This window comes from Pogona vitticeps, chromosome 14, assembly GCF_051106095.1.
Source record: "Pogona vitticeps strain Pit_001003342236 chromosome 14, PviZW2.1, whole genome shotgun sequence".
NCBI classification, from domain to species: Eukaryota; Metazoa; Chordata; class Lepidosauria; order Squamata; family Agamidae; genus Pogona; species Pogona vitticeps.
The window spans coordinates 18844071-18871884 of NC_135796.1; the positions used below are offsets into that span (position 1 = coordinate 18844071).

The window sequence follows — 27814 nt, forward strand, 5'->3', positions numbered from 1 at the left end:
TATAGGAAACCGAGAAGGCTGATGGACAGACACCGGTGGCGGGAGGGAGGGAGGGAGGGAGGGAAGAGCCAGAAGGAGGTCATTCATGGGATGCAGGATAGGCTTCCTGCCAATCCTCGGCAGATCTACCGGTAAAACAGAGCATCCACCCTCCCGAAGAGGCTGCCCACAGTGGATCTGGATGAGTTTCTGTTCACCATTCAAACCCTAGTGATTTGCTACGTGCCTGCATCCCTTTTTCTTCCTGCGATGCTCCTATGTCTTTTGAAAAGGAACAGAATGAACTCGGGATGCGGTGGTGGGGGTAGGTGGGTGGGTCTCAATCTAATTTTTAGCTCCAGTTCGAGTAAGCCCATGGACTCGCCTGCCATCCTTTCCATGGGGGATTCAGTGGGTTGACTGTGGTTGAGCCTCGCCATGGGATTTGGTCCTCCTGAGACACGATGGCGCCCCTGCTCTGAAATTCCCTTTTCTGTTCCTTCTAGAGCCCCCGGCAGGTGGTCGCCCCATGGGAACCAGCCGGAGCCAGGACGGAAGGCCGAGGAACTCACCGATGAGGAGAAAGAGATCATTAACCGGGTCATCGCTAGAGCTGAGAAGATGGAGGAAATGGAGCAGGAGCGGATTGGGTACGTTGGCCGCGTTTGATCGGGGTGGTGGAAACCAAAGGGTTGGTTGGTTGGTTGGTCGGTCGGTCGGTCGGTCGGTCGGTCGGTCGGTCGGTCGGTCGGTCGGTCGGTCGGTCGGTCGGTTGGTCAGTTGATGGGTGGGCGGGTGGGTTGGTTGATTAATTGATGGACTGATATACTGCTGACTTATATACCATGCATTTATATATTGCTGACTTATATACTACTGATATTGTAAACTGCTTAGACCCTACTCTAAGCAGTTTACAAAGGTAAAATAAACAATAACCGCCAACCAGCCAACAAAACCAATAAGATAAAACCCTACATCAAAGGATGATGGTTTCCTTTAGAGAGCAGGGGTGGGGGAAATCCCCTTGCAGCCTGTTTAACCAAATTCAAGTTCTCAGGGGGAATAGATGGCCATCACCATTTTTTGGGTGGGACCCAAAATACAGGTCTGTTTCAACCTTGAAGCATTTTCTGCTGGTAACAAATCCAGTTGTCTTGCCGTCTTTTATGAGGGGAACCCCCAGCAAAAACTGGGGAGCTACCCAGCTATGGTGTTGTAGGAGAGGAATGGTGTCTTCTTGTGAACCTGGAGGGCCAGGTGAGGCCAGATTTGGTCCTAAGGGTTTACGTTCCCCACCCTTGCTTCAGGAAGGAGAGCCTCAACACTCCCCTTGCTAAAATCCGGTTTTCCTGTGGGCAGAGGAAGTAAAATCTCCCCCATGTAGAAGGCAGTCCTCTTCTGGGTAAGCAGCTCTTCCTTGATTCTCCGCCCCCGACCATCCTGGCTTCGGACTGCATCTCCCAGTATCCACCGTGGATGGGGATACTGGGGTTTGTAATCCCCCAAAAAGGGGATCCTTTTCAAGTGTCAAAATACCTTCCTGCCACCCCTGTGGAATCCCATTGACGGGATATTGCTGGTTCTGTTGGCCTCTTTTCTCCTGATCCTTTTGTAGCAGGATTTAGGAGAGTCGGAGTGGCTGCGAGAAAGATGGTTTGGGTTTTTGGGCTTCCTTGCCAAAACACCACGGAGACGGGGCGGACGGGGACGAGGGCAGCTGCCGCAGCAAGTTGGGGCCGGGAACGCCGCGTGGATGCATGCGCACTCCTGCCAACAATCCCTCCCCCCCCGAGATCTCTGGTGTTTTATTTTTGTAATCCCGGCTCCAACGTGCACTCCAGCTTGGCCAGGAGGGAGAAAACGCCTGGCTTGGCTGATTCTTTCCTCCCAGGCAGTGACTGCAGTGCTCCAGCCCTTGCGAGAAACAGCCAGCCAGAGAGAGACAGAGAGAAAGACAGAGAGAGAGAGAGAGCTTTTCACCGGGAGGCTGTTCTGCTACGTATCTGCTCCAGTCCCTCCAGTTTTTATTAGCTCTTACTATTAGAGCTAAGAAAAGGTCCTTTCTCATAACCCTAAGGTGAGTCCGTGATTCATGGGCCAAAGGATTTAAAATAAACGTACTTTCTCTTCAGCTCCTGCTCCTGTCACTTTCCTCCTCCTTCTCCTCTGATTTTGCAGCACTTTGAGTTTTTAAATATCCGTCTTTCTCCCCCCCCCTTTTTTTGGTCACGTCCCACACAAGTAGCATCTACCACTGACAGGCGTTCATTGCGTCTGAGTCCAGAAACAAGGTTGGGGGGGGGAATGCCTTCAGATGGACCCCTCATTTCTCCATTTGGTGTGTTGGCTAGGGAATCTGGGAATTCTTTTCTTTTCTTTTGAGGTCAGTAAACATTCTGTCTTGCCCTGAATTTTTCTTTGCTAAATCTGTTGCAGAGTTCTTTAGTTTTTGGTTAAATTCCTCCAACTGTGCAGTGGAAGTGGAGGGATTTGCCCAGCAGAATACAGTAGCTTCAAAGTCCCCCAGATTCATTCACTCCCTTTTCTCTTTCAAGGGCACTCACAGGCTCAAAGAACTCACTCCGAGACATTAAAAGTAGAAAAAAAAATAACACATCATTTTCTTTACTTCCGGTTGAACAGATCAAAAAACAGCAAACTGACAAACACAACTGCTTTCAGCAACAGACCTCAGCAGGCTCTAGAGAGGGAAAAAGCAGTGGGCAGAGAGGCGGGGCTTTCTTTGAATTGAGAGGCAGGAGGGAACGATTGGTTAGCTCTGGATTGGTTAGCTGCCACAGCCCAGAAAGGTCCCTCCCCGCCAAACCAACTAAAAGCTGCATGCAAGGTTGCAAAAAAAAACTCCAACAAAATAATTGCAGGAAGTTGTCAATGTTCAGCCGTTAGCCCAAGTGGGTCTTGCAAAATTTGAAATATGGATTATTTGGGGTTGGGGTTGGGGTTCCATATCAACCTAGAGCTAAGTTTGAGACTATGCAGTGGAAAGTAATCACCACCAGACAAATGGGAAATGTGCTTTTTGATTCTTAAGGAAATCTACTAGAGGATAGTGGAAACAGACCAAGAATCCTGGCCTTGCATACAGAAAGCCCTGGAACGGGCTTCTCTGTATGGAAGTCTGACTTTATTGATCTATGATGAGAGCACAAGAAGACACAGAATTTGTCATGGAGAGAGAAGTAGGAAGGAAGCCGAAGATTACCAGTCTGTAGTAGATCTAGGGAAGAACAAGAGAGAAACCACAGCAGGGTTATCTGTCTGCTTATTTCTCACCTCCACTCTGGTGCAGATTATGGAGTCATAGGACTGTAGAGCTGGAACGGACCCTGAAGGCCCTTGAGTCTGGCCCCTGCAAAAAGAGAAAATTGACACTGAAACCACCCCTGGCAGATGGCTTTGCAGCCGTTGTTTAAAAAAACCTCCAGTGGAAAGACAGAAAAAGCTGCAGCCCTCGCCTTGTCCAACCCACCAGGAGTTTGGAATGTTTACCGAGTAAAACCCGTTGTAATCCAAGCGATTTGACCCCACCAACAGCAGCTGATTTGTAAAAGAAAGGAGAAAATAAAATCCGACTGGTTGGCCCGGTATTTCTCAAATGGATTGAGCAGCCTGGGAAATGCAATTGAAAGCAAGATGCAGGCCAGAAAATTGCCTGTGTGCATCTGGGCGCGCTCATCTCCCTTCCTGTTGCTGTTAGAACGGCGGCAGCGGCAGCTGTGAAATTGAATCCCTACATTTAAGCGCTAAGAATTTAATTTACCCTTTTGGCTCAAAGGCTGATGAAAAGGGAAGGGTTCCTCCCACCGCTTCCCCAACTTCCTGCGCTGACTTGCAAAAGCAATCAGTCTAGCTTTCTCATGGGGGAAAGGAAAGCAAACAAACGCAGCAGGATGGAGTGAAAAGGAAGGAAAAAGAGCCACCCGTCCAAAAATGACTGGCCATCTGGCAGAGGAGCCTTTGAAATCCTTAAATGTGTCTTATTATTTTGCCCCAATATTATTGGTACTTTTCCTGCCATCCCTGCGACATTCTTCTTGTCTTGCTGAGGACAGCGAATTGCTCCAAGATGTTCTGTACTTTTTTTATCTCCCCTGAAAGCATGGTTTATTTTTTGGACCACTTTGTTCCTGGTCTGAAGTTCAACGCTGTGGGGCAGCCCGTTTGAGGTTTTCCGTAAGCACCGAAAGGCGCCAACAAAAAAACTCGGAAGAAGAGTGGCCTTTTAAACAGAAGCGGGGGCACGAATCCCCAGAGCTTTTGGTCTGTCTAGAAGAGGAAACACAGAAGTCTGGCAACTGGCTGAGATTGTTTTGCAAGAGCTGTGAGACAAGATTCTTCTCAGGAAGAACAAGATTCTTCTCAGGACAAGAATCTAGCGAGAGACAGCTGAGCTAAAATATATACATGTGTTTTAAACCCATCTCAATGGACTCAATACAAGCCAAGGTTTCTTAGGCCATTATCAAATGCAAACGATTTTTCTCGGTGCGTGTTGCTCCTGCCCAGCCTTCTGTGGCCGCATTTCCTGTGGTTTTTGAACCCCTGAATGAAATACTCCAAAACAGAGGCCACATCATGCCCCCTCCTTTATAGAAGGGCGTCCAGTTTATTTGCACACATGCCTGCATAGTGTATGGAGATTCTGCCCCTTTTTAAAACAGGAGAGGAGATGGCATAACCAGCTTCAATGGAAGCCATGAATTGATCAAACCGGCTTTCTTTTATGGGAATGAAGGACAGTATTTGCCAGTAAAGAAGCTCGAACCAGGCTTTTCTGTGCCAGCTTCAGTGATGGATGGACGTGACCGGACGAGCTTAAAGAACAGAGAGGGGTGGAATAATCCCCCGCCCTCACTCAGCTGTTCTGAGATCTGAACATTCATAAGCTCTCCCAAGTCCTGATGGATTTGACTCAGCATAAATTGGTTGCGGAAGGGCGTCCGTGTTGGAAACGGTCTCTTTGCAAGAGTCGAGGAAAGGCGAGAAGAAGGGAGCTCACACGGACGAGGTCGCCGCACACGTCCGACAGCGCCTTCACCCCCTGATTCCCAACCACAAACTGCTCCTCTGAGTGACGGGAAGGAGCTCACCGGGAAAGTTGAAAAACCCCCGTCTCGAAACGGGCCACAGCTCTGCATCGATCGGGGCGGGGATGTCAAGAAGTCTTTGGTGCTCCCACGGTGCATTCCACATGGATGCCGTTGGGGCACATGGGCGCACCGGTGGCTCCTCTGGACACTTGCCAAGGCATTCACATGCAGCATCTAGAGGGTGGGACTCATCGGTGCAGACATACGGAAAGCTTCGAACAGCGCTCGTGACCATGGGCTACCATCCTTCCTTTCCTCCCGCCCCCTTTCTCTCTGTTTTGCTTATATTAAATAATAAACGCGGGCCTTCGAGTCAATTCTGACGTATGGCGACTCTTTGGCGAGCTTTCCAGGTAGAGAAGACTCAGAAGTGGTTCCCATTCCCTTCTTTTGGGTGGGATCCCTGGGACGGTGCCGCTGGCCCAAGGCCACCCAGGCCGGCTCTTCTACCTGGCGGCAGCGTCGGGAATCGAACCTTCAACCTCTGGTTTCGCAGCCGGACACCCCTGAGCTAGCCAGGCAGCAAAGAAACCTTGGGGGTCCTTCTGCCCATTTCCACCATCCTCCGTTTTGAGTTTCGCCCCTTCTTGGGGTCTTGGAGGGCTGCTGCTTCATTGTGACTGTAAACCATTGACGAAGAGGCCACCCGAGAGGCAGGTTTCCCGAGAAGCGGGCGTCTTCCTTGTTTGGAAGGAGAAGGCATCGCCCTGCCATGCCCGTGGTTGGCACGGCTCCCACGTTCTGTTGACCCTGCAGAGGATGGTACCTGCTCACCTCTGGGCTTGGGATGGTGGGACAAGGGGGGGTTAGTGAAGCTTGGAAGAGTAGGAGGGAAGGTTTCACCGCAGCAGCAGGATTGTCAATCCGCCTGGAAACGACGAAGAACCGTTTGCCCCTGAGAAGGAATGGTCCACCGGGGCACAAGAAAATGGTTTGTAAGGAGGAAGAAAAAAAGCTAGAAAAAGGTCCCCATGTCCACATACCCTGCCTCTGACAGTAGTTAAGTTACTTTTGAAAGGTAGTGATATCACTCTGCCTTTGCCACCAGAAAAGATCACTATTTTTCTTACTATGCTTTGTGGCCTCATCATCATCATCTTCGAACTGACAGTCCAGCCCCTGTCTGGGAGGCTCAGTGGGGGGAATGGAACTCCCAACTTTGGCTCCGAAGCCAGATGGAGCGGTTGCAGAAAAGCACGTGTAAATGTGATCTGGGAATTGACCCAGTTTAATCTCTCTCTCTCTCTCTCTCCTGCCGTTTCCCTAATCTACTCAGCCTAAAAAAGCAGTTATGCAAGAATTAGGCAAATTAAAGCACACATTGGCACACACGATTCCGGCCTGCATTCTGCACATGCTCAGGGTTGCCCCTGCGCCTCGCTCTGAGATGCCCAAGCGTGGGCGGAGGGGGAAAGGGGGTGGCGGAACCGAGACCACCTGGCATCCACAGGGCTGAGGTGGCCACCGTTGCTGTTTTAGACCCCCGAAGCCGCCCCGGGCAGACACAAAAGGCTGCTTCGGATAACGTGCGCCGGTTTAATGGTTTTGTCAGATTTGGGTCACGCCACGACAGGGAGGGAATGAGGTTTCCTGCAGGAAGGATGCTCTGAGAAATCTCTCCGGCAAGCTTCTCTCCCACACGCCCCGCTCATATTTTTTTGGGGTTTAATTCCCTTGGAACAGAATAAATAATACATGATTTCTTTTTTATTACATGTACTATATTTATCTCCCAGGATTTTTCTCTCTTTAAAAAAAAATCGGAGCATCTCCGCAACTGAATGGCTTCAAACCCTTCCTGCTTTGCAGAGACAGGATCTCACTTCTCTGTGGGATCCGTGCCCACGGAGTGCACCGTGGGAGTAAGGAGGGAAGCTGAGCCATGCCGAGCCCTCTTGGAGGTGGAATGGGTGCTAATTTTTAGACCAAATTTGGAGATTTGATTTATTGCCTTAGGAGAAACCTGAACTCCAGTTTGAATATTCTAATATACGAATGAGGCAAAGACACTTTGCATATGCTCAGAGGTACTCTGTTCCTTCACACACCAGATAACAGAGGTTTGTAGCAGCGCCATCCAGAAAATCCCTTTTAAAAGTTTTTAATGATCTCATTCTTCCTTCAAAGACATCAGGGAAGAATACATGGCTGTTTTAGTTTCACAACCTCCCTGTGAGGTAGGGCATCCTGATATTACCAGCTCAGGGTTACTTTGATATCCTAATCACTATGTGTTGTGGCCTGATTCACATAAACCCAGCCCCAAATTAATCAGCTTGTGAGTGAGGGACAACTTAGCGTCCCTTCCTCCAAAACCGCCATCCTCATGTGGAAAGCGATGCCTTTGAAGTGGAAAAGTTACTTTTTTGCATGAACACTCTCTAGAGGAACAAGAACCCTCAGGATGATATCTTCACTTGTCTTTTAAAGCACCGAATGGGTTGCTCGTGTCTTTCTTAAGAATTTGCCTGTACTGTAGATCTGTGCTTGCTGTTTTGCTTCTTAATGAGAACAGACACTTAGGGCATGTAATGCAAATTAAACAGACCTTTGGTTGGGGGAAGCAGCTCAACCGGCTCTCAGTTGGAAACCAGGACTGCTGGGGGGGGGGGAGTGTCTTTAAAATTCCTCACTGAGGTTTCTCATCATGTCAAGGCAATCTAAAATGATGAGAGTGAAGTATTTAACGAATATTTCCCCCCTCCCTCATCCTTTCTGGTCCTTTCCTGATGCCAGATAAATAAAGAAAGCATAATTTACGAGCCACTTCCTAAAAACATCTTATAAGTCTCTGGATGCCCCCACTGGCATGAACACAAAAAATGAACCACTAACTGGTTCGTTTTTCGGGGGGGGGTTGATGGCTCATGGTTTGTGGGTAGTCACGAACCACCACGGACGGCTGGTTTCCTGGTTTATGCCCATCTAACTTAACTGTGCCAGCTTCTCCCACGAGGTTAGTTCCGAGGTGGCTTTGAGCATCGTGTCCCCAGTGCCCACAAAACATGCAGTGTTTGACTGGGCTTCTCGAGTGAATTCCCAAGACTTAGCCTCATTAAGGGAGGGCAACTCATTACCACCTACTGAGCTTCAGCTTCTGATGCCATGTCGCGCCCTCTCCCTTAGACGGCTCATGAACCGCCTGGAGGACATGCGCCGGAACGTGGCGGGCGACGGTGTGAACCGGTGCATTCTCTGTGGCGAACAGCTGGGCCACCCGGGGTCAATGAGCGTGGTGTGCGAAGACTGTAAAAAGGTACGTGGAGCCCAGCACGCTCTCTGACCTACACACACAAGGCTTGAGTTCAGCCCCCAAAGTAATAAAGATCGGGATGCTTCCCTTTACAATTCCCACCAGAGATTTGCTCAGAAACATGTTGGCTGGAATCCTGTTGCTCCCTTACTCAAATGGCATAACTTGTAGAGGGAAATGGCCTCTACAAGTTAAGAAATCTCCATAGGCATTACTTGTTGCATGCTGAGTTGTGTGACTTCGAATGCGACAGATTTCCTAATGGACGGCAAGTTGCCTCCAAATGTGACACTGTTTGCGTAAGTGCGCAACAGGATTTTAGCCACTGAGATTTTCTGGAAGATCTCAGATTCACCTCCTTCCCAGTAAAGCCATATCATGGTATCAGAACAAGGTGGATCTCAACAGGGGGAAGAAGGAAGGGGCTCTGACCCTCCTCATGAGGAGACCCTCCTTGACGCTCTCCTCATTATGCAGATTCCACATGATGAGAGCGACAGGAATTCAAGTTGGCTGAGAACTCTCTCCTTGCCCACACATTCAGTTAAATCCCTTTATCAACATCTGGATAGGGTCGAAGTCCTAAATCCTGGGGGTCCCCCGGTATCTTCTGTTTCCTGTCCTCCCCTCTTTCAACAACTCCCATCATCCCCGGCTCTCTCCGAAGCACCCCTTCCACCAGAAAGCTCTCACCACCAGGTGCTCTTCCTTCCTCCTCATCCTGAAAGTAGGCCGCCCTTTGGCATGCGGTGATTAAATTCTTAATTGAGCTCTGGGCAACTTCCCCTAAAGAGCTGGCCTGCTGGCACCTCGAGAGGGTTGGCGCACCTGCTTGGCAAACCCCGGCCCATCTGCTTTGGGGCCACGTTTGCCACCAGGCTGACCTTGATCAACGCCGTCTCAGATGGAAGTGGGCATTTTCTAGCCAATCCTTCTTGGGTTGTTTCTCGGTCCGTTTCCAGACCGAGCTTGGTCTGTAAAAAAGGAGCAAGATTTCAAGGGCTGGGTTTCAGTTCCGTTGGCATCACATTTTGTTACGTCTTTCTTTCTGACCCAGAACGTCTGCACCAAGTGTGGCATCAAGACGACCAACAACCAACCCCACTCCATATGGCTGTGCAAGATCTGCATCGAACAGAGAGAGGTGAGTTCGGATGTGGCTGGTTCAGTTTGAGGCTGAATGGGTGGGTGTCGCTTATATCCCGTGCTTGGAGATGTTGTTTTTCTGGGCTTTCCCTCTCAGAGTCATCCGGACAACATGACCAAAGAATGTGGCTGATGGTACCAAGGTGTCCAAAAATGGGACACTTCTGTTTAGGGGGACCCCTGTTCTAGGAGCGATGGGGGCTTCTAGGCCATGAATGTCCTTGTTCATTTAGGCCACTTGCCACGCTGAAACATGGAGACTCTCTCCTCTCAGCAGGCTCAGTCCATTTCATTTCCTTCTCCCGATCTTTGACGGTGGGCTCACCCTTAATTGCCCCTTGAATTGCCCCGGATCCGTCGTTCGGACACTTTTTTCGCTTCGCCATGCTGGCTGTGTATTTGTCAAGTTGGCAAAAATCTAAAAACCACATAGCTCTGTTAAAGTGCCACGAAGCAAGCCGCCGGGTAAGAGAAGAGGGGGAAACCACACCCAAAAATGGAGGAGTGGGAAGAAAGGGGGGGTGGACACTCAAGCCGCAGATCTAGGTTTAGTGACGGCGTCTCGGTTATCGCAGGCAGCGAGCCCAGAGGGGGTGGGAAGAGGTGTCCTTAGGATGCCGCTCGGGGGCTAAATGTTTGGTATCAGAGAGGAGGCAGTCTGCCATGCGGCCAGACAATTGATCCTCCAAGCACGCTGTTCTCAGCTCCCGCTGGGAGAATCACAGTCTTCTTTCAAATCTCTGCTGTCTTTCTCCCAGCAGGGAAGGAGGAAGGCAGGAGAGCTTGGTGTGTTCCTCTCCCTCTTCCTCCTCCACCCGCTTTCCCTTCTGCTAGGAGTACCAAAGGCACACAGCAAGCCCAGGTGTGTCATGCCGGTGGTGCACCACAATGCTTTTGTTCCGTGGCAACAGGTGGTGGAGGAGGTGGAGGGACGGACCTTCAGATGGGAGAGGTTCTGATTTCACAAGATAGTGAACTTGTGCTGGTTTTCACCTTAATTTTTTAAAAAAATAGCTCTCCAAGGTGCTGAATCTCTCTTGCGGGCAGGAATCAGACCCTCTTCTCGCTTACCACCCCAGCGTAGAAGTCCCCAGCTCCTCCTGCACGATTAGAGGACAGGCCTCTTTTAAAAAGTTCAGTTTACAGAGGAAGAATTCTAAGGAGGGAAAAGTGGGGCCTTGAAACTGCCCATCCACAGAATCGGTCAGCTCATGTTTAGAAGGGGTGCTCCCTTAGGGGATCAAAAAGGTTTGCATGTCTTGTGGGTCTTAATTTTTAAGCCAGACTTGATCTGGAAACACCTGTCCCAAGTGGACTGTTTTTTGCTAGACAGAAGACCACCTTTGTAAAAGAGGACAGATGGCTAGTCTGGGCATTTTTATACCCTTGGGCCTGGTAACCTCAGTGCTTCCCCCCACACACACCAAAAAGGTGAAGCATGCCAACTGGGAAGGATGGGGGGGGAAAGGAGGACACTGTTCATGGTGGCTTGGGGATTATGGGGTCTGTAGTCCAAAGGAGACCACATTCCCAGCTTGGTTCTCTCCTTCTGCAGTGGCACCGTCTCAAGTCAGCCTGGGCTGAGGGCCCTTCTGAACGCCTGTAAGCTCAGTGTTCAAGTTCCTGCCCCCTTTTCTCTCTCTCTCTCTCTCCCCCCCCAAGGTATGGAAGCGCTCGGGCGCCTGGTTCTTCAAGGGTCTGCCGAAGCAGATGCTCCCAGAGCCCATGCCGATCAGCAAGACCAAGCCCCAACTGGCAGCCCCTGAATCGGCTCAGGAGCCTAAGCCGCATCCCCATCAGCAGAACCAAGGTAGGCAAAAGCGGGCACAGGGGGCGAAGAGGAGGATGGCATATTTCTCCGGCGCCCCTCGTCTTGCTTTCCGGCTCGCCTGCTTTCACTGGGTCCGAAAAATGGCAGACGGCAAGGCAGCCGATCCTGGCGCTGGCGGGAATCCCAAACCCTTGGCCGTTGGCAGGAGATCTCTCTCTTTTGGTCGATTTCTTCTTCTGCAAACCGTTTCTCCCTTTCTCGCCCCCGAAGGCCCGGCTGAAGGCGTCCCGCCGGCGGAGCAGGAAGCCTATGGTAAGGACCCCCTCACCTCTTTTGGGCAGCTTGCAGGCTAGTTTTTTCTTCTGACCTCTCCCTGCCGTATCCACAGAACATGACCAGGGCCCTGTGGGAATCTCTCTTGCCTATCAACGAGGTCCCATCACTTACGAGGTGCGGATATATTTTCTGTCCATTCCGACTCTCTCAAGGCCACCCGGGCTGGTTCTTCTCCTGGAGGCCCAGTGGGGGAATCGAATGCCCAAACATCGGGCTCTGCAGCCAGAGATCTGAAGGGCTGACAGAAATTGGGGGTGGGTGGGTGGGTGGCCTGTCTTCTCTCTTTTTTGGCCACAAAAAGCGGCCACTTCACCAAGACGAGACGAGAACCCCTCGCCTCCCAACCGGGTCTTCGGCCATCCTTCTGCACAGCTGTCACTTCCTCATCAGGAGGTGCTAATGCTGAGCGATGGCCCCATTATTAAAATTCGGATCGCTCGGTAAATCGCTCGGAAATGCCAGGCACCCCCGGGAATGGCCGGGCGCTGACTCAGTGATGGATGCTGTCAGAACACTCGTTAGCTTGCTCGTTAGAGCAGCAGATGATCCAGGCGGGACCTGATGAGCTGAAATTTGCACCCCTGTTTTTTCTCCCCGCCAAAATCCAGCTTCAAGGGGTGGGCACGTCGCCCTTCCCCCTTTCAAGTACCACCCTCTCAAGCATCTGTTTACTTGATTGCCTAGGGCGAATAAAATCGGCCTTAGGAGAGCAGGAAGTGAATCTATTAAAATCTCCTCCCTCCCTCTCTCCCTCCCTCCCTGATAAATTTGAGGCCTCGGCGAATCGGACAAAGTTCCAGTTTTTGTGCATTCGTTTGGCCTTTAAAGGCTTCTCGTAACCGAAAGCCCTAAACGACAGCTTCTTTTGCTGAGGCTGACAGGTTCCCTCAGCAACTGGCCAAGACCCAAAAACCTTTCCAGCTGCTTCTAGGCTTTTCCTTCCCAAAGGTGGACAGGCGTGAAGGCTGGCGCAGGATGCCGAGGCAGGAGACGGAGAGATTGAGCCGGTTCATTAATTCTGACACAGTCAAACCCAGCTGTTCGTTGCTTCAGCTCGCAAACCTGAGGCCAGTGAGGGCTTTTTTTGTGGCCACGGTGGCCCAAAAATCAGCTGCCCATCCTATCTGAAATTTGTTAAAAAAAACAGGGGAAAAACGCATGTGTGACAAAAAAGGAGAGGGAGAAATAATGCTGATGGAAGATTGCCGATCCATAACGTTCGAGAATGGGGTGGCGCATAACCATTGCCTAGATATTTTTGACAGTGGCGGAGCCTTGTATAAAGAGATGGTGTGTTACAAAATTTATATCCAGTCTTCGGATCCGTATCCTGTCCAGGGAGGGTGGAAGAACACGCCACACTTCCCCCCCCCCGCTTGCCACCCTCTCCTCGCCATTTGGAAATAAGGCGTTAAGATTAAATTGGGCTGGTTTGCCTTCATCACGACAACCGGACGGAAACTCTGCTACTGTCGTCGTCACCTCTCCCTTTCCCCCTCTCTCTCTTTTTTGTGTGTGCTGTACATCCAGGCACGGAGCCACCAGCCGTGGCTTCCAGTCGTGGAAATTATGCCCAACGGAACCGCAAAGCTTCCGAGGCCAGGATGGCACCGAGCGGCAGCGAATACCCGGGCGACGGGAGCGCCGAAAGCCGAGACTACGTGGCTGAGAATGAAGTCCACCAGAGCCCTGGGGGTAAAGAGTCCAAACCACCCGTTCTCTCTCTGTCTTGAAATCTTGAAATCATCGGCGCTTGCAGGAGGGTGCCGACCTGATCAGAAGGGATAGGTCACAAGAGAGAAGAAGCAAGCAAGGAAGGAATGGAAAGTCTCCCACGAGCCTGAAATACAACGGAGGAATATCTGTTCTGATATTCTCCTCCTCTTTACAGCGATGGGTTTACCGAGTCACTCCGGGGCAAATAAGCCGCAAAATTATCCGTTCTCAGAGAAAGGGAGACAGGAGGGGATGCTTCAGGCTGTTCCTGGTGGGAGCTTAGAAAGCGAGGTCTGGAGTTGCTTCCAGAGCATTCGTCTTCCTTAGGAATATAGAACCACAGGATTGTGGAGTTGGAAGGGGCCCTTGAAGGCCATCTAGTCCAACCCCCCCCCCTGCTCAAGGCAGGAATCCAGATCCAAGCAGATCGGACAGAGGGTGGCCCCGTTTTCTCCGGCGTTGGAGCCCCTCGCCCAAGCATCCTGTAGTTTCTCTTTAAAGTCCTGCCTGCACGGAAAGAATCCTGCACATTTTTTTTTTTTACAAAGTGACTTTCTCTTTTAGAGGAGTCCACCAGGGTTTCCGCAAGAGACCCGGCTGTAGGTGCCTTCTGGAGGTGTGCAGATTTATATATTTTTTAATATGAAAAACATTAAAATCTGCCTGGAGACCTGGAGGCCAAAAGGCCAAATCGGCACGCCTCTGAGGTCCTTGTGTTTCAGACGGGCAGAGCGAATTCAAACCGAGCCGAATGAAGCCATATCTCTCAGAGAGTATTTCTCCTTTCCTGTTTTCTCTGCCTCTTTGCTACTTCCTCGTTTCTGGCAGATAAAGTTAGATTTTGAGTCCTTGCACCCTAAACTGGCTTGACCTCCTTGTGTTTTGAACCTGCAGGTTCAAAAACGGAGGTCTTCCTTTTGCAGAAATTAAATTCTGTAGGAATTAAACTGTCGCTGCTTCGTCTCTGCCCAAATGCGCCACTGAAGGGAGCGGTTTGGCATAGATCATTCGGCACATGTGAAAGAAAACCCCTCCCAAGCCCGACCTCTCTTTTGCTCTTTTCAGGTATCAGGCGCGCCGATTCCATCCAAGCGGCAGGTGCGAGGCCCTCTCCTCCAGCATCTACCCAGTCGAGGCAGCCGGTCGAACAAGGTACGCAGAGCTTCCTTGAACCGTGGCACCAAGGATGGTTCGAAACGTTTCTCTACCGACCGTTTTGGAAGAACCCCCAAACATCCCTTCTCTTGCTGCATTGATCTGAATCTCTCTGCCGGAGGGAGGGAGGGGGGCTCTGAAACAGCCATGTGCCTGAAGGGGCTTTTCCTCACCTCCTGTAGCTCGCAAACCTAGCGTGCCTTCTTTGTGATTGGCCCACAGGAGGTAAACACGGGCTCCGTTGGCAAGCCTGATTGGCTGAGTCCCGATGGCTGGTCTGCCTCTCATGGGACACCAGTCTCTAACAACAACCACAACCACAATGTATAGTTTAACCCTTGAGAGCTTTCAAGAACATTGAGAGTGGGGGAAATATGTTAGTTCTTCTCTAGGTGTGCGGTCTCATTTTAAATTTTCCCGGAATGCCCAAAGGCAATGCTTCTTTGTGACCGCCTCTTTCAAACTCACACTTTCCAAAACGATCAGGCTACAAGCCCCATCATCCCCAAATAACAAGGCTAAGGATGCTGGGTGTTCCACTCCAACCCATTTGAAGGGGAAACCCAACTGGGGGAAGCTGGTGTGCATGTACTTTTTTTTGCTCTTGAAGCCTGAAATATGAAGAGAGAGAAATATAAGTTCTTTACGGACGGTTGATCAAAGAAAGTTTTTTTTCTCCTGGACTTGCAGGTCCTCCCGGAGGGATGAGACAAGGCCCCGCTGGCCGCTACCCAGAAAGACAAGGTAAGGCCTTGTTTCATGTCAGAGCTGACCCAACATATTTTGCTGCCTGAGGCAGGGAATGTTCCCGTCGACATCTGTACGCTTTCTACTAAAGTCGACCAAATTATTTCACCACCCGAGGCAGAAATCTCAGAAACATCTTGTATATGGTCCTCCTCTTTTCCTGTTGCCTTCCACTTTTCCCAACATTATTGTCTCCCCCCCCACGAGAGTCTTACCTTCTCAGGATGTGCCCGAAGTAGGTCAGCCTTCTTTTTAACATGTTGGCCTCTGGAGGGAATTCAGGCTTAATTTAAGCTAGGACCTACTTGTTCGTCTTTCTGGCAGTCAAGGATACCCGGAAAGCTCTCCTCCAGCACCAGATGATAAAGTAATTGTCATGAAAAACAGACAATTTGAAAACCACCCAAAGGTTTTTAATCGACTGGTCATCGCCCAGAGAAGCCTGGCTACTCCGCGAGTGTTTGTCGGTAAAGAGAGAATAACTTTCCCCCCCTTCTCTGCTCCTGCAGGAAGTCTTTCGGCAGCGTCTCCTCCAGCCGACGTGGGCTATTCCGCTTCTGGAGCGCCCAGGGACGAGCGGCCCGTACGCCAGGTGGCACCGTATAGCCAAGCTGCCGCCCCGCCGGTGGCACCCACACCCTCGAGGCAGGCTCCTCAAGAAGATGACGACGACGAAGCCAACAGCTACGACTCGGACGAAGCAAGTAAGTCCTTGCTCCCGCCCGAGTCGATTCGGCCGGTGGCTTGGTGCTGTTTTGCCACCCCCTTGGGTCTTCCCAGGACAAAGTTCAACCAGAGTTTTGGACACTGATTTCGTTGGGCTGCAAGCTGGAGAGTCTCAGAACTATCGTGGCTCGGCTGAGGATTCAGGGTTTTGTAGTCCAAATAAGTAACTTCCCCAAGCTCAGGACCTGACTGTGTATTGATAGGTAGATGCTGAGTCTGCCCCTTGAAAGCTGCCCCATATTGCACTAGTAGGCTTTCCCAGACCGTCTTCAAGGGTCGCCCCACGTCTAGCACGTGGCAGTAGTCAAGACAAGATTGAATTCAGGTGTATATGATTGTTGGCAAGTTTCAGGTGTGGTATCTTGAGCTTAGCCATGGAAAGGTGGAATATAAATCTATCAAAGAAGAAAACACATTCTTTTCCTTGAAGACATTGTGTGTTGGGAGCTACAACATGTAGCTATGTACATACTGTATATTTCTTATTTATTTCTTACATTTATGTCCTCCTTTCCTCCAAAAGGACAGAGCGCATTACTTGCTCAAAGTCACCCCATCAGCTTCATGACTTCTTATGGACTAGAACCTTGGCCTCCCAATGCCTTTTCCTGACACTCTGACCACTAGAGCAAGCTGCCTTGCGCATCACTGGAGCCCAGCTCTCTGACCCCTAGTTGTTCCCTCCAATCTCTCTGCCTTCCAAGAGTTCCCCAAGCTGCCACTGAGTTTCCAAGTTCATTTCTTGAGGACTAGCAACATATAGTCCTGGACTTAAAAGATTCCAGGCAGACGCTGCCTGCGTTGAAGGCCAGATGGTGGGCTTGTTTTCCTTTAGTGACGCAGGGCAGGATCAAAACCCAGTGCAAAGCCCTTCTCTCCTCCCTTCTCTTGGCAAGTTCTTGTATTTTTAATGATTCGATTAGGGTCTTGAAAGTGCGTTAGAATTCCTGCCTGGGCCCCAGGAACGCTGTCCTTTTCTAAGGCTACGACAGCTGGGATCCGTTGAGCCCCCCCCCTGATGTCTTCCCAGGGAACTCGCTAAGTGCTTTTAATGGCTGGTAAATAAATAATTGGCAAATAAATGAAGGAGTGAAGCCATTCCTCTCCCCCTTCCTCTTCCCAGAAAGAAAGAAAGAAAGAAAAAACAGACTCCATATTAGAAGGACTGAATTATTCATCCACGGAATAAGGAAAAGCCCAGGGGTGTCTTTGTATAGCTAGACTTTTGCAGCCTCAGCATGGATGCCCAGGTTTTGCTGGTGGTCTTTGGACACCCCAAGCTGCTCCTGTTCCTTAAGATTTTCCAGTCTGGCCACGGTGACATGCCGTAGGGACATCCCTGCTGGACTGCAGCAATGTGCTCTACGTGGGGCTGCCCTTGAAGAGTGTGCAGGGTTCTCCAAATGCTGCAGCCAGAGTGGTTGCCTGGTGCTGGCTATAGGGAGCATGTAAACCCTCTTATTTAAACAGCTTCAGAAGGTCTCCGGGACTCATCCTGCCCAGGGATCAGGATGGGATGGTGAGAGGTGTGTTTTGAAAGATCTGAAAGCCAACGGTTGGGGGACCGGGTCAGGGACCTGTCTTTCTCAACCTGATCTCCCCCTTTTCTGAAGAGCTGGCCTACAATTCCCATCGCCCACAGTAAACAGGGATTAAATGAACTAACCGGTAAACCCGCCCTTTCCCCTCTCTTGCCAGCCACCCTCGGTGCTTTGGAGTTCAGCCTGCTATACAACCAGGATAACAGCTCCCTGCACTGCACCCTCATCAAGGCAAAGGTAACCCTCGATCCATCGGCTCAACCCATTTTCTCGCAACACGGGGCAATAGGGCGTCAAAGTGTCTCCCAGCTGTCGTGGGGTTGTGAAACCTCCAGCGGAAGCCGGTGACTCTGGTTTTCCCCCAGAGGCAGTGGTGGGTTTATATCTGAATCTTCCAAGAGTCAAAGCAGGACCCGACCTGAATTTGGAACTCTGCTTCAGCACCATGGAGAGCTCCTCTGAGGTTTAGAGACTGAAACCGGGAGCGACTTTCCTCTCCTTGACAGGAAAATGAAGCAGGGCTCTCGTTGTTCCCATCCAGGGGCTGAAGCCGATGGACTCCAATGGGCTGGCCGATCCTTACGTGAAACTCCATCTGTTGCCAGGCGCCAGCAAGGTACGATGTGGCCAGCCAGCCCTTCCTCTTTCCGTGATAGATAGAAAGGCCGGCTTCTGCATGAGAAAAACAGAAGTGGGATGTTGAACGGAATTCCCTCTCTGTCTGTGTCCCTCCTTCCCTCCCTTTTCTTTCTTTCTTTCTTTCTTTCTTTCTTTCTTTCTTTCTTTCTTTCTTTCTTTCTTTCTTTCTTTCTTTCTTTCTTTCTTTCTTTCTTTCTTTCTTTCTTTCTTTCTTTCTTTCCTTCCTTCCTTCCTTCCTTCCTTCCTTCCTTCCTTCCTTCCTTCCTTCCTTCCTTCCTTCCTTCCTTCCTTCCTTCCTACCTACCTACCTACCTACCTACCTACCTACCTACCTACCTACCTACCTACCTCCAATCGATCATTGGCTCCTTCCTTCTTTCCTTTCCGCCTACCTGCGTGCCTTACCTGACTATACCTGCTTACTGTGAGCGGCTATAGCCCTGATGGTGGAACCAGGTCCTGAGAATTCGAACCCCCCCCCGCCAGGAGAGAGGCCATTCAAGATCCCCTGGAACAGTGTATGGGTGGCTGATGGGTTGGATGTCCTCCTCCTTCCTGAGACTTCAATTCCCCCACTGGGCCTCTTTGACGGGGGCTGGACTTGATGATCTAGAGGGTCCCTTCCAGCTCTACCATTCTCAGGTGGTAACAATGATGATAACTTGACTTAATCCCATTTCATTCTATATTAATCAACTCGGAACACCCACCAAGGAAACCTGATTCCCTATGGTAACCAGCCCAGGATATCTCCCGTTAATGAGAAGATCAAATTAAACACAGGGTCTCCCTTTCCTTCCCCCCCCCGTGCTTAAAATAAGATTTTTTGGGGGGTTGGAGTGTTCTCCGTGTGTTTGGCAAGCTTGGTCTAAAAGGCAGAGGCCACTCTCCTGGGGATGCAGGAGACAGGATTAGAAAACAGGCTAACAAGCAAAGCCGGACGCTCTGAGAAGGTGACGTTCTTAATGGGAGGTGAAGCCAGAGTGTCAGCCAATCTAATTATTACCGGGGGTTTAAAAGATCACTTTGCTTTGAAGGTTTTAGCTGGGTCTAATTGGTACCGTGGCATCAAAAAGGCCGTTCCTCTTGAGAGTGACTCAACCTTTCCGATAGATTTTTTCTGCCTCCCTGCCGTCTCCACGACCGGCTCCATCAAGTCACGCTCGGCAGGACCAGGGAAATTAAATGCTGAGCCATACACGCCTCAGGAAAACTGGGCTTTATTACCCCCAGGGCCTGGCTGGGAGGGCGTTTCTCTTCAAGTCCAGGATTTTACCCCCTTTGGCTTCTCTGAGGTTCTTTTGGAAACCTCTGTTTGGAAAAGGCAAAGATCGAAACCTGAGGCCCAATCAAAAGAAAAGAAAAAAATCTCCACACACACTTTCCATTGAGATTCAGGCCGCCTCGTTTGGGTGGTCCATAGAACTGGGTGCAGGTTGGGTGTCAGATGGAGCTTTATGTATGGGAGCGTTTCCTCCCCTTCTTTGTAACACGATCTGTCAGTTTTCATTGTTCTGGGTGGGGTTTGGTGTGTGCGTGTGTCTTGACAGTCAAACAAATTGAGGACCAAGACCTTGAGAAACACTCGGAACCCCATGTGGAACGAGACGCTCGTCTACCACGGCATCACCGACGAAGACATGCAGAGAAAGACGCTCAGGTGAGCTTGGATCCGAGGAGTGGGTTTCACGGACGAGCGAGATAAAGATGCAGGCTTTGCAGTGGGTGGCTCTATCTATTTATTGAACTCTTGAGAGACAAGGACAGTCGCTCCTGATAATGCTGCCACTTGGGATGGATGGGAAAGCGGCCTCCTTGACCGCGGGGTGGTCAGCTCCAAGATGGCAGGACTGTTGCCACCAATTTGGAAATCAATTTGGGTGGCATGGCTAAGGCTGAACCTCAGTTGTCCATCCATCTATCCATCCATTGAATAACCCACCCATCCACCCACCCACCCATCCATCCATCCATTGACTAACCCATCTATCCATTCATCCATCCATCCATCTGTCCGTCCATCCATCCATTGACTAATCCATCTATCCATTCATCCATCCATCCGTCTGTCCATCCATCCATTGACTAACCCATCCATCCATCCATCCATCCATCCATCCACCCATCCACCCATCCACCCATCCACCCACCCATCCATCCATCCATCCATCCATCCATCCATCCATCCATCCATCCATCCATCCATCCATCCATCCATCCATCCATCCATCCATCCATCCATCCATCCATCCATCCATCCATCCATCCATTGACTAACCCATCCATTCATCCATCCGTCCGTCCGTCCATCCATCCATTAACTAACCCATCCATCCATCCATTCATCCGTCCGTCCGTCCGTCCGTCCGTCCATCCATCCATCCATCCATCTCTCTCTCTCTCCTCTGTAACTTTCAGGATCTCCGTCTGTGACGAGGACAAATTTGGCCACAACGAATTCATCGGCGAGACGAGGGTGGCGCTGAAGAAGCTGAAGCCAAACCAGAAGAAGAATTTTAACATTTGCCTGGAGAAAGTCATCCCGGTACATCCCACTGTCTCTTCTTGTGGCTTCTGCGGTGGCCGAGGACACCTCCCATTACACACACACTCTCTCTCTCTTTGTGCGCGCTCTGTAAAACAAGGAGGAAAGAAACTGGGAGGGGGGAAAACCGGGAGACCCCCTCTTTTCATAAATGGTTTACCATATTTGTCAATTTTTAAAGAAAACATCACTGGATGTCAAAAAGCAGTTACTTTTTTAGAAGGATCTTCTCGAGCTGTGGTGGGCAGGAGGCAGAAATGAGTGTGGGAGAAGGGGTTGAAATGGTAGGGAAGAAGGTCGCTGTTTCAGACTTCCAAGGCTTTGAAGGCCACCCTTTTTTAAAAAGAATCTTTTCTGCTCCCTATTTATCCGACGCTCACCCTCCCCAGATGAAGCGCGCCGGGACGACTGGATCAACGCGAGGCATGGCCTTATACGAAGACGAGGTACGGCTCGGGCACCTGTTGGTGGAGAAATGAGGGGGATGGATTTCCTTCCTTGGTGGCCCTTCGTGGCCTGTACACTGATCTGATGTCCCACAGACCTCCTTTCCTCGAAACGAGGAGCGGAAAGGCCAGGTCTGATTTTCATTTGGGGTGGTGGTGGAGAGCGCTCTGCCGATTTGCAAAGAGCTCGTAAAAGTTACTTTGGGGAGCAGATCCATCTTCAAAAAATCTTCAGCCAGGGCTGAGTTTAATCTTGGCAGCAGTCATTCAAACCTGGCCTGTCCATCATCGCTCTGAAGATGGAGGGATTAGCTTTTTTTGTGAAAGCTGTGAAGCTGACGGGCGAATTAATTACTGGCTAATGAATTTGGAGAAGCAAATAGAACAGAGAGAGAGAGGGACGTGAAGAGGAGAGAGGCTGGCTCAGGGCAGTCTTTCGGAGCGAATCCGTCCCTCTTCTTCGCTGGCTCTGTGCGAAGCATTTTAGCGCAAAGCGCCCCCAAGTGGACTCATGTCATGTTTTACTACATTTCTGAGCACCTCTCCGGGGACAGATCTGTGCTGATTCATGCTAGCGAGTGGGCCGGGAGCAAATTTTAGCTGTATCCTAAATTCTGGACGAAAATAGAATGTCACACCTTCTTGAAATGGGCGGTGAGAAGCGACGCGTCACCCTCTTTGAAGACTGGTCCTCTCGGAAAGCTTTTTTTTTAAAGGGGGTGTTTCTGCGAAATCAAGTGGGTGCAAAACGGTGGGTGCATTTCACGGGGTGACCGCCTACATGCAGGCGGCTGGGTGGGGAAATGTGCGAGAAGGGTGCTGTAGTTGGGGAGAGACAGGCAGGCCATAAGGAAATATGGACAGGTGAGGTAGGTGTCCATAAAGGCGCCCGTTAGGAAACCCATGGAAAAAAGGGGGGGAATGGGTTTCAGTGTGGGAAGAGACCAGAAAGTCTCCCCAAACCAACCTATCAAGAGGTTCATGTGATTTTTTTATTTTATTTTTTAAGACATCGCAAGGGGACGCTCTCATTGCACAAAATTTGCCCAGAGTTAGAGGGTCGATGGGCTTTTGGGGCAAAAAACACAGGTTCTCTCTCCTGTCTCTCTCACAGGCGGACCAAGGGGGTGACGTGGAGGAGCGAGGGAAGATCCTGGTCTCCCTCATGTACAGCACCCAGAAAGGGGGCCTGATTGTCGGCATCATTCGCTGCGTCCACTTGGCGGCCATGGATGCCAACGGCTACTCCGACCCGTTTGTGAAAATGTAGGTAAAAGTAGGTAAATGTTGGAACTGAAAACCGAGCACTACGAGGCAAGGCGGAAAGAACCGGGCCTGTTTAGCCACGAGAAAAGAAGGCTTGAGGTCTTCTTTTCTCAAGATAAGTAAGATAGTACAGAGGAGGGACAGGATGATGTTTCCGATCATCCCAGAGTGCAGGGTAAACAACTATGGGTTCAAGCCACAGGAAGCCAGATTTAATCTGAATATCAAGAAAAACGTCTTAACTGTTAGAGGAGTAGGATGATGGAACCCATGAGTTCGGGAGGTAGTGGTGAGCGCTCCAACACTGGAAGTCTTCAAGAGAATATTGAACCACCCTCTGTCCGACCTGCTTGGATCTGGATGCCTGCCTTGAGCAGGAGGGTTGGGCTGGATGGCCTTCGAGGCCCCTTTCCCACGCTGTGATTCTAGGTAAATGTGTTTCTTCCAGGGAGTGGCAAAAATCAGATTTTTTCCCCCTATTTTGTACACCACCCACCACACCTCCCTGACGGTGTCCACTCTCCTCTGATTTTTGAAAGCAATGCCAGGATCTGCCTTAGCGTTACCCAGCTGTTCCTAGAGCGCCCTCGACATGTGTTGGATCAGAATTCCCATCGTCCACCAAGGGGTCTGGCTGAGGATGGCGGGATTTGCAATCGGCACAACATAGATGGGAGTACATCGGGTCGGGAAAGGCCCGGGTGGATCCTCACCCTTTCCATCTCGTGTGTTATGTGTATAAATAGATTTAATTTTTTCAATCAGGCAGTCCAGAAAGCGGGTCCTTCATCCAAGGTCTTGTGTTAGGTTCGCCGTTCCTAAGAAGTCCCGAGGCCGCCCGTTCCTTCTGTGCAGAGACCCTACTCCTTGTCTGCCTCTCTCGTTCTTAACCACTTGTACCCCCCCCTTTGTGCTTTCTTATTCTCAGCTGCTTGAAACCTGACATGGGGAAGAAAGCGAAGCACAAGACGCAAATTAAGAAGAAGACGTTGAACCCAGAATTTAACGAGGTGAGAGGAGGGGCCCTTAATTTTCATTTTGAGCCTCTGGGTGGAAATGTTGGCCGAGGAGAAATACACAAAAGACACGGGACTGCAGGAATGGGTTGAACGCACCCGTTCTTTTATCTTGGGCTCCAAAACCACAGCCCAAGCTTTTCACACCTCCTGCAGTTTGCAGAAGAGATGCCTTTGTTCTGTGATTGGCCGCCTGGGTGTCAACACGGGCTTCATTGGCAAACCCGATTTCTTAGGCACGGAGGTCTGCTGGAATGACGTCTCTGAAACACGAACTTGATTTCAGATAGACGATTGTGTGACCTGCAACGTATAGCTTGGCCATTCCACCTGTTCCTATCAGACACGCCTGTATAGCCTGCCTGGCGCTGTCTATGGTGCTGAAACCCTTTGTTTTGCTTAATAGGAATTTTTCTATGATGTCAAACACGGTGACCTAGCCAAGAAATCCCTGGATATATCGGTTTGGGATTATGACATCGGGAAGTCAAATGATTATATTGGTGAGTAGTTGCCTTGATGAGGATAGGAGATATTAGAGAATGGTGCGTTTCCCCTTGTGCCAAGCTGAACACAAGAGAAGACTCTAGACTCCTTCATAAAGGCAGAGAGAGTCAAGTCTGGTCAACGGTGGGATGATAGACAACCAGAGGCTACCAAAAACCCGGGGGAAATCTTCTTCCTGAAATATCGGAGAGCCGTCTATTGCGTTCGGGTGGGCTGAGGCTGACGTGAGCGGATAGGCGAGCCGAGTCCGACTCGGTAAGACGCCTGCCGCTGACGTTCCCCACTGTACTCTACATAAACGGGACCCTTCTTTTCTCTTCCAGGTGGGTGCCAGCTGGGCATCACGGCCAAGGGCGAACGCTTGAAACACTGGTACGAGTGCCTGAAAAACAAAGATAAGAAGATTGAGCGCTGGCACACCTTACAGAACGAAAACCACGTGTCCAGCGATTAGGGTGGGGGCCCTTCCTGGTCCGACAACACCTCTCCCCGTCCCGTAGATTTCCAAGCATCCTGTCTTCCAGTCCATTTTGTGTTCCTTTGACTCCTCGGGGACGGCGGGGGGGGGGAGAGAATAAGTTTCCATCTCCCGGCTTCCCCCTTTCCCTGGAGCAGCTTTCTCCTCCTCTTTCCTGCCATTCCCACAACCACAATCTACCGGGTTGATTTTTCGATTTGGTTAGCGTGGCACGTTTCCGTCGCCCTCTCCTGCCACGGGTGCATTGATGTCCAGATTTTTCTTCCTTTCTTCTTTTCCCAAGCAATATCCCAACACCGAAACTTTAAAAAGGAGTCCTCTGCTTTTTCGGCAGCCGGGCGTCACCCTCTTTGTCTTCTTTTTTCTCTGATGCCGTTGTGCTTTCTTCTTCTCTGGCCGAAGGATATTCTTTAAGTGGCCTTGAATTTTCCTGCTTGCCTTCCTCTGGTTTCCATCTCTGCATGTGGAAAAAAAAAAAACCTCTGTTTTTCTGAGCCTCGTCCTCCCTTGGCACCTTTCTGCGTTTCCTTTTCTCTTGACTGCCGTGGAAAATACTTCTAGCATCACCAACGGGGAAATGCACGTCTCCGGTTTGTTGGCCCGGCTGCTTTGAGCATGGGGGCAGCCGGTTCAACCGAGAACTACAAACAGCTGGATTGCTTGAAGCCTTTCGAAACCAACATCCGGGCTTTCTTAAACAGAAGAAACAGTTTCTGTTGGGGGTTTTCTCCTTTCCGTGTCTCTGAATTTTGGGTTGTTCCCCCTCCCCGGCCATGCACCCTTTGCTCCCAAATCCTGTGCCGTCAACGTAATCCTTGAGAACGGCATGTTCCATTCCTGACGAGCACCTTGTAGCAGTTCTCCGGAATGCCTCGTCCGGACACTTCCAAGAAGGGAAGGTTGACATCTTTCCCTGGTCGGCAACTAGACGGGCTGGAGGACCAAAATGGAAAGACGTTGTGATTGTCTTTTGCTCTTCCATGACTGGCCGACTGGCCGATGACAGGCTTCCCTAGGGGTTACGTCCTTCTGGGGGGTGGGGTGTTAGCAGGTTCTTTGAATGAGAAAAGACAACCGATGTACTTAAAAAAGTACTTTAAAAAGATGGAGGCGGCCTTCTCATATTGAAACCTGACAGAGGAAGCATGGAAAAAGCTTTTGACCTCCCTCCATCACCAGCCTTAAATGTTCAGTGGTATCATCTCTTCCTGCTCAGACCAAGGGGGTGTACATTTTAACAAAACTCCGGCAGTATCATGAGACACCCCTCTCCAAGTCCCTCATCTTTAGCCACAATCCATTTTCTGCTTCCCAGATCCGCAGTCATCTATGTCATTGGCCCTGAGAATCATCTCGCCTTCTTTTCCCAAATTATTCATTGTAGCTTTGCATCCGGGTGGCCTACCGCTTTGCTCGGTAGCTTGGAAAAGTTACTTGTGGGGGATGCAAATATTCCCCACACCATCAGAGACCACGACTAGATATTCCCAGTAGATTCTCAGAAGGGTGGTCTCTTGAAGGACGGGACCAGCTCGTGCTGACATGACCATGACTTCTTCCCAGGTATTAAGAGAGCAATTTTATCCAGTGCCTTGAACATGGAAGTGAAGGGAAGAGGCTTCACCCAGATTAGACTGTTTACTTCTCTCCTCTTGCATCGTTTCCTTTTTTCACACGAGCGATGGATCTCCCACTTCTCAGGCTGCCAAGATCCTTTCCAGGCTTGGGGAAGGCCTGCTGTTTTTGCGGATGCCAGGGGAGAATTCTTGACCCATTATATGCTCAGGAACACCTAGCCCACGTGGCCGAGCCAGCCTCTTCCTCTGCCTGGATTGTGGGGTCTCAGTGTGTCCTTCTATTCACTTCTAGTATATGATTTCCTCCCTCTGCCAGGGTTAAAAGGATGCGAAGGGTCGTGGATCTCCCCAAGGAACTGGAGGAAATGGGCAAAGCCACAGTGGGGTGACTAACAATGGCTACACGCACCGTCAGCACAGAGGATGCCAATACCTCGTCGCACATGCCGTCTCTTTATTGCCAAACTGAAAGAAATCTTTCCGAATTGTCCACCGAGGTGAGGTCAAATGAGGTTGTGTCCGCATGTAGGAAAGAAGCCCCCATAACTGCACCGGATATTATTCTCCTCTTTTATCAGGTCTCCTTTCTCCTCTCTCCTACGAGCCCGGGGAAGGCTTCCATCTTTGAACGACAGGTGTGTTTTCTCAGGTTCCCCCCCACCCCCATCGGTGCCGTTTTTGTAAGCCCGGAGTGAAAATCCTCGTCTCCAAAAGAAAAGGAAGAAGAAAACCCTGTCCTTCGCCCCTCCCAAGATGGTTTCCCCCCTTTCTTCTGCTGCTTCTCTTCCTCTTGGCAGTTTATGACCTTTTGAACGATACTCCCCTTTCTTTGTACATAACGCATGCACGGACGGCTCAGGAACGGTGCCTCCCCCCTCCCCATAACCCCCCCTCCCCAGTCTGACCCCATCCCTCCCTTTCAACAAGTGCATTCTGTTCAGCATGCAATGACGTTCACCACGAAAAACAATCCAATCATTTCCTTCTAACTATTTATCCGGCAACTGGGCTACCGAGAAACAGAAATGTGTCCCTCCCCCCGGTTTTCCACTGCATGCAGGTGTGACCCTCCCTCCCCGGCCTCTTCATGCCATACCTAATAAAGTGACAAAAAAAGGGGAAACCTCACTGTGCTGTGTTCTTTCTTTAAAAAAAAAAAGATATTTATTTATTTACTGCACCACCTTTCAGCAAGTGACCGGCCTCAAAGAGGCTCATTCGAAGAGGCCGGAGCAAAAACCATGAGCGAGAAGTATTGGCAAATGATTCAGCGCAAGAATGTTTTTTTTAAAAAAAGCTTCAAATCAGATGAAAAAGTATAAAAGCATTTTTAAAAGCACAGTACGAACGATGTGCACGCAGCCAGAATAAAGGAAGGGCTAAGGTTAAAATTAGATGTTAAATATTGAAAGTGTGTTGGAGCAAAAAAAAAAAGTTTTTTTTTTTTTTAAAAGAAAGGGATATGGCTGCCTGGAGAAGCTCAGACAGGTACCTTTGGCCCTTGGGCCTAAGGTTTTACACCCTTTTCTAGCTTCTCAACTGGGCTGCTTGTAAGAAAGAGTGATCCCTTTATTGTGCTGGGAGAAAGGAAGATTTTAGACGTCATCCCAAGAAAAATTAACATTTCAGTTTCAGCCAGGTGAGAATCTTGAGGCCAGATAAAGCTTATTTTTTTCCTCCAAGCCCGGCTTCGTGGAATGGCTCCCCAGGTCTGGCCAGAAGGACGTTAGCAGTACTCGGAGCAATGAGGTTCTTCCAGACGAAACAGGAAGATGAGAGGATAAGGAGGGGTGGTGGAGGAAAGAAGCCAAATTAATCCAGCAGCCTTTTCTACAGCTGAGGTTCTGGGAAATGAA

At 50.2% G+C, this 27814-nt stretch overlaps 1 protein-coding gene across 1 annotated transcript in view; it reads left to right on the forward strand.

Moving 5' to 3' along the window:
- Positions 1 to 27081, forward strand: part of RPH3A (rabphilin 3A) — a 45841-nt gene extending 18760 nt beyond the window's left edge. The window contains exons 3-20 of the mRNA XM_020801916.3: positions 486 to 629; positions 8220 to 8349; positions 9404 to 9490; positions 11155 to 11302; positions 11534 to 11575; positions 13130 to 13294; positions 14381 to 14467; positions 15161 to 15214; positions 15727 to 15921; positions 17642 to 17721; positions 18026 to 18100; positions 19674 to 19783; positions 20542 to 20668; positions 21058 to 21114; positions 22229 to 22380; positions 23309 to 23390; positions 23803 to 23899; positions 24227 to 27081. Of these exons, the coding sequence (XP_020657575.3) occupies positions 486 to 629; positions 8220 to 8349; positions 9404 to 9490; positions 11155 to 11302; positions 11534 to 11575; positions 13130 to 13294; positions 14381 to 14467; positions 15161 to 15214; positions 15727 to 15921; positions 17642 to 17721; positions 18026 to 18100; positions 19674 to 19783; positions 20542 to 20668; positions 21058 to 21114; positions 22229 to 22380; positions 23309 to 23390; positions 23803 to 23899; positions 24227 to 24357 (1963 nt within the window). The 3' untranslated portion in view covers positions 24358 to 27081. The remainder of the gene's footprint in view (positions 1 to 485; positions 630 to 8219; positions 8350 to 9403; positions 9491 to 11154; positions 11303 to 11533; positions 11576 to 13129; positions 13295 to 14380; positions 14468 to 15160; positions 15215 to 15726; positions 15922 to 17641; positions 17722 to 18025; positions 18101 to 19673; positions 19784 to 20541; positions 20669 to 21057; positions 21115 to 22228; positions 22381 to 23308; positions 23391 to 23802; positions 23900 to 24226) is intronic.
- The last annotated feature ends 733 nt before the right edge of the window (positions 27082 to 27814 follow it).